The sequence below is a fragment of the Hemiscyllium ocellatum genome (assembly GCF_020745735.1).
Source record: "Hemiscyllium ocellatum isolate sHemOce1 chromosome 27 unlocalized genomic scaffold, sHemOce1.pat.X.cur. SUPER_27_unloc_2, whole genome shotgun sequence".
NCBI classification, from domain to species: Eukaryota; Metazoa; Chordata; class Chondrichthyes; order Orectolobiformes; family Hemiscylliidae; genus Hemiscyllium; species Hemiscyllium ocellatum.
Window position 1 is genome coordinate 4,830,541 of NW_026867487.1, and position 6,858 is coordinate 4,837,398.

Consider the following 6,858-nt stretch of genomic DNA (forward strand, 5'->3'; position numbering starts at 1 on the left):
TTTGAATGCAAGCCTGCATTATCCTGGGCCTACGAATCTGTCTCTCTCAATTTCGAAACTGTTAATATGCAGCTGCAGAGGCAGGACCTCAATACAGCACAAAATGTTTGATGTTATTCAGGTTGCTCGAGCGATGCACGTGGCCGATCAGAGTCACGTGACCGATCATTGTTTCATTAAACAAAAACTTAGGATTTTATTGGACGTAACTCGTTGCTGCATTTTCTACGTCGTTCATTGCAGGAAACGTGGAACGTTTTGGGACATTTCAAAAGGCATGAAATCATGCATTCACTTTTCATTCACTAAACTGACAGCTTTTGTTTATTTCAATAATATATTTATAACGAATAAAGTCATGTATTCAAGTGAAAAAGTATCAGATTTTACGCGAATTTGGGTACAATTTCAGATCCACTCTTGATCTCACCGTTTGCCTGACACACTGTCATGTTCAGTGACTCCCTGACAGTTTTGGTACAGGGTCGGCCCAGTTCTAAGTCTCCGTGGGTCGCAGTGCGCAGTAATACACTGCAGAGTCTGCCAGTTCTGTTTTCACCACTTTCAGGTTGATGGTGCTGTTCACATGATCCAGCTTTGAGGAAAACCGGTCCCCTTGAAACCTTTCTGCGTTCGCTCCAAATTGGCTTCTTCGTAGCAGAAACTCCATGGAACCACTGGAATGTTGGTGGTACCAGAACAGGTAAGGAGTGCCTGTTGTAGTATAATTACAGAAGAACTGGACATTGTCCCCCTCAATCACTGCGATTGAAGCCGGTGTCTGTGAGACAGAATCTCCTCGACAAAGACCTGCAAAATTGATTGATCGATTTACTTGATTGGTTAATTGATGGACTATGTGTTTCGTGTACCTCAGTGCACTGAAAAGCTTTCTTTACCAGCGGTATAGGCCGATCATAGTAAAGAAGTGTATACAGATCATAGAATGAGACGAACAAATTTAGATAGAGGCATAAACGTTATGTCGCAAAGGTCAGCATTAACAAGACGAGCACTTGAAGTTAGAGACCACAGGAGAATCCAGAAATTACAGAAAACACTTCATTATTCTTATGCCACAGTCATCCTGTCACCTTGAACAATAACCTGCGAAATACGTTCGGAAAGATAAACGGAAATTAATTTCACGCAATTCGGCAGGTGTATTGGTCAAGGGCTTTGCGAGATGAAATAAAACTTCCTTCAGTATACAGGTCACACCGTCTAACAAGGTCATTTTCCATTTCGTTCCTGATCCTGAAGGAAAAACTGCAGACGGTAGATGAGTTTTTAGCTCTCGCCTCTGTCAAAGTATCTGAACGGACACCGTCCTTCTTAATTCCCAGCCTAACTCACCCACTGTCTGTCAATTTGGGTCGTTTGCTAAAATATCCCAAATAGTGCTGGTATTGGAAAAGTTTGGCCCCACATGATTATTTTACATTTGAAGAGAATGTATCGCTGCCTCTACGTTGATGGAACTGCTGAGTTAAATGTAATTGAAGCTGCGGACCTGAAACAAAATAATCCTCAACTTATCAACCTACCGGTTAGAACAGCTGCAGCTGTGAGGAATAAACTCAATGCTCCAGGCTTCATTGTTGGCGAGAGATTACAGTGAATGTGAACAGATCGAAGCTAAAATAATTTTCGTCAAGAATTGCTAACATTTCCGGATCTCTGCCCGTTGGTTCATTGTTGACAGAGGCATGAGGTGACAACCAATCAGTGTCAAACGCCTTTGTTCATCAATTCAAACAATTAGCTTTAGGCTCCTTGAACTTCCTTTCAGATGGCCACAAGTGAAAGGAACACCGTGTTAGCCAGACAATGGGGCCTTACATAGATTTTGAACCAATAATGACGTTTGGCAGTTTTAGTTCTCTGTCGGCGAAGTCAGAGAAGGAACACAGTCGACGTTGTTCGACTGTCAAAAACTGGAGTTCTGCAGTTAAGAGAACTGCTCTCTGGCGTTCTGAGAACTTCCTTTCGCCCAGGCTGAGGGTCAGTGTGTTTGAGTTTTTTGAACACAGTGATGATGTCCATTTTAAAAAAAAATGCATTTTCAATTACTTAAACAGTTGAGTGGAATGTCGATTTTGTTGCATTTTCTGACAAGATTCATAGCTATCGACATTTCTTTAATTTTACATTGTGCCATCCGCGGTATTTACACCGGACACATTCCAGCACCTGGACAAAACGTTTAACTGCCATATTCTCAAGGTACATTAATGATGCATGCCTGAATGGCCTGCAGCACCAAAATACTGTAATATTTTTGAAGGAAGACATGATGACACAGTTTCTCTGAAAGTCTGAATGGGAATGGTGAGAGAGCAGAGGTACATATTAATACAAATCCTGACAGAAGAGAATGCATTTTGCCAAAGACGCAAAATTAAATGGCAAGGCAAGTGATGAGGATGGCACAAAGTGTTGCGAGAAGGACATAAAGAGCTTAAGTGAGTGGGATTACAGTTTTCACAGGTGGGAGTATCAAAGAACGTTGCACCACACGGAAATGAACAATTGTTTTGATGGGATAATATCGTAAGATTGGAGTTTAGACGACTGAATTATGTAACTGTTATTGAAATGTGAATGATGTTTAAAGAAAGGCCTCTTTACTTCACGGTTGATTTACGACTTAAGATTATCTAAGTTTTAACATCTATGCATGATACTTGTTATTTTTCCTTCTATCTTTCAATGGATTATCAGAATTCTATCTTCGACATGTATTATTCCTTTATTTCTGCACTTCCTCCCATCTTTCACTCATGTAAGCATACGTATATATGTATGCTTTGTCGCCGCCCAGATTTCCAATTCTCTGCACCTCTTGCACTCTTTACATCTTGCTCGGCTGCAATTTGTTTGTTACCACATTCCCCTTAACATCGAATTAGAGAGCCTTGACATAATAACATGAATACACAGCACTGCGGTCTTCACACGCGGTGTAGGTTTTTGTTCAGACTCTTCCTCTGTTTGTAACACTGTGCTCCCACTGGCACAGAGATAGATGGCGGCGTCATCAAGTCTGGCGTCTCTCACGCTTAGGACACTGCTTTTGTAGTTTGTACTGACTAAAGCGGAGATCCTCTCATGTTGATCAGCTTCTGTTTTGGCCATCACCAGATGCTGGGCTGGCAGGTTCGGGAACTGTCTGTACCAATGCACTATGCCAGATACCGTTGCTATAGAGCACTCCATGGAAGCGTTTTCTGCCTCATTGACAACTATCCACTGAGCAAGTTGGACTACTTCATCTTCTCCAGTTTCTACTATGTGGATCAGACAGGAAAGCATGAAAAGAACTCGGAAAGTTTGAGACATAATCACTTTACATGAAACGTGAAGTCCATAGAGTTTGTTGAATAAAAAAGGGGTTAATGACTCGAAAAACGCTGTTTTCGTCTCAGCCACAGTGCTGCCTTCTTTCGAAGTTGCGGAATAAGTTGTGTCTTGAAGTTTATTTTCTGCTCCAAGCCTTTGACACGAACAGCTGCTCACACTGTGTGTAATATCACTCCGCCCTGACATTCAATATATGTCACAGAATCACCCTGCCCTCTAGTGGTAATGTCCGGAAATTGTGACGGAAATTTTCTCACCAGAAGTGACTTCAGCTGAATGAAAACAAAAATATACCCCCCACCACCACCCAAAAAAAACGGTTGCCTGTGATAACCTGCACGTTTTTATTTCAATGCAGCACCCAACGATTTCAGGGTATTTTCTTCACGCATTGCAACTGAAACTGTTTTCCAAACTTTGATCAGCCTTATTGAAACAAGCAAAAGATCTCAATATTAGTCCTAAAATCTTGGCCTGTGATTTGAAGTGGCGTGTCACTTCAGCGTGATGCGATTGGAACATGTGTATCCATTCTGTGCACTGTACTAACTGGAAGAACAACATTAGTAACTCATTATATTATGGCCCTCAAGCGTGATCTTTCTGATATCAACCCCTCTCTCACATGCATACACATACATGTGCACACACACACACACACACACACACACACACACACGCAAACACATTCACAAACACCCTCACCCACCTGTCTCTGATGGGGTCTACCCAAAACCACGCAAGCATTTCTGAAATCGCCTTCTATTGGAAGATGCTGTGCATTTATTATGCTGGTGCTTCAGAAATTGAACCTGAATGGTACGGCTACACTTGGAGCATTGCATACTGTTCTGGTCACTGTATTATAGGAAGGAGTTTGGAAAGAGTTCAGGCGAGATTTACTTGGATGTTGCCTGTTATGGAGACGAGGTTTTACGAGGAAAAGCTGAGAGACTCGAGGATGTTTTCGTTAGAAATAAGAAAGGTGAGAGATACTTAATTGGGACATAGAAGTTAAACAGATGGTTAGGTAGGGTGGACAGTGGGAGCTTTTTCTTCGGATCACGGTGGCGAGGATGACGGGACATGGCTTTAAACTGAGGAATGACAGATAAAGGGCAGACACCAGTGGTAGTTTCTTCACTCAGAGTAAAAGGTGCGTGGAACGCGCTGACTGCTACAGTAGTAGACTCGCCAACCTTAAGGCCATATAAATGGTCATTGGTTAGACATATGGATGAGAACGGAATAGTGTAGGTTAGATGAGCTTCAGATTGGTTTCAGAGGTCAATGCAACATCAAGGGCTGAAGGGCTTGGACTGCGTTGCAATGTTCTGTGTTCTCTGTTCTAAATGCTGACAGAAGTGGAGCAACAGATAGCGGGAAAATGAAAGCGAGCAGGGGACGTGCTGAACATAAGGTTTGTGCTTTTATGTGTGCGTGGTGCCTCTGGGTGTTGGTGTGTATCTTTCTATGTGTATTTCTGTGTGCACTTCTCTTTATGTTTGTTGCTGTGTGTGTATATGTGTAATTTTATGTGACTACAAATGTGCATTTCTGTGTGTTCATGTGCATGTCTTTGTGTGTGTGTGTGTGTGTGTGTGTCTGTGTTTACCTTTGTCTGTTAGTGTGCACGCACGTGTGTGTGTATGTGTGTATTTGTGTGTGTGTGTGTATGTACGCGCGAGCGCGCGCACATGCACACACATGCATGTGGATGCATGTGTCCATTCCCGCGTGCAATGAAAGTTACTTCTGGCTTAATGTTGAAAGAAATACGGTGTCAAAGTTCACTGCTTGTTGCTGTGTTCTGAATAAGATCACATCGTTCCACCACCCACTGTCGAATTGAAGTGGTAGATGTTTCAAAAAGTATCAGATTCTTTTGAAAGGCCTCAGATTGGGAATTTTTCGAATACTCATGACGTAATAAAATTAGGGGTTAAAGTTTGAAATGCATCCATTTTAAAACAGCTACCCAATGTTCTGATATCAGTGGTTTGAATGAGATTGTACAAGGCATGAGCACGAAGTTTGATGATGACACTAAAATCGGAGGTATCATGCACAGTGAAGGAGGTTATCAGAAATTGCAGCAGGAACTTGATCAGCTGGGGAACTGGAAAGAAATAGCAAATGGAAAATGATATAGTTAAGTGTGACGTCTGGCATTTTGGAAAGTCAATTCAAAGCAAGAGTTTAATGATGGATGGTATGGACATAAGGAGTGTAGTGCAACAGACAGTCCTTCATATCATAATGAGCCAAGTTCAAATAAAACAGAATCATTAACAGACACTTTGACGTCATGAACTGGAGAACAAAGCGGCTGTTAGCCGATTGGGTGATATATGATGACTCTGACAGAACTGAACCATTCGGCAGCGAGACCGGATATGACACCCATTGACTGCCAACTCAAAAGAATCAACTTCAATATTCTTTGTTCTAACCCTGCACCTGCTCTGCAAACATGTTGACTCTTCCCATTTGCTCATTTCTCACTGCTGCAACGCTCTTAAGAGGTAAGTTTCTAAGTTGTAAAATATTCTCTTCTAGGTAAAATGTCTATCGCAATCTTTGATTTGTCTGTGTTTTCCTCGATTGCAGTAAATGCTTTGACTAGCCAACATTTATCATGCTCGTCATTTTAATGTCACTTTCGTTCTATATTTGCGCAGGTGTTAATTGTGCCGACTCGATCTTCCTCGATTGCAGTAAATGCTTTGACTAGCCAACATTTATCATGCTCGTCATTTTAATGTCACTTTCGTTCTATATTTGCGCAGGTGTTAATTGTGCCGACTCGATCTCACAGAAGCCGGATACAGTGAAACAATTTGAAGGAGATACAGTGACTATTTTTTTCAGATATTCGACCACAGATAACTCGCATACGTTACAACTGTACCGTCAGGGCCCAAGGAAATCTCCAACATTCCTAATCTACATTCACAATTATGGCAGTATCCAGAGAGGAGAGGGAGTGTCGGATCGATTTTCTGCATCTTTGGATAAGTCGAAAAACGAAGGGAATTTCACTATCAATGAGCTGCAGCTGTCTGACAGCGCAGTGTATTACTGCGGACTGAGAGACACAGTGACAGGAACCAGGCTGAGTCTCGTGCAAAAACACTGTCCCAATGGCTACCTGAGTCGAGAGTAAAATTTACTTCCTATCTTTCTTCCAGAATGAGCCAAGTTCAATTAAATGAAAATAACTAATGCGCAGAGTTCAATGGGAGCAGCATCCAAGAAAGATGCATTTGAATAAAGCACAAACGTGCGATTAAAGATTTATGCCATTGTGCAACTCAGTGATTGCAATAGAATTACTGTCGGAAGTATCTGGCATTGTGCTCCAACCAGTGAAGTAAGTATACACCAGAAACCATGAAGCATCGGTTTCAGAACTCTGGCGACACAGATCAAAATGACAACAGAAACTTGATTTAGATCAATGCTATATAATGCGTCCAATATCCAAAACCAATT

At 41.8% G+C, this 6,858-nt stretch overlaps 1 gene segment (V, D, J or C); it reads right to left on the reverse strand.

The window, feature by feature from the left end:
* Positions 1 to 496: 496 nt before the first annotated feature.
* On the reverse strand, positions 497 to 1,599 carry LOC132807686 (T cell receptor alpha variable 19-like). The segment is given in 2 exon segments: positions 497 to 810; positions 1,548 to 1,599. Coding segments are annotated over 2 exon segments (366 nt in total).
* Positions 1,600 to 6,858: the final 5,259 nt, after the last annotated feature.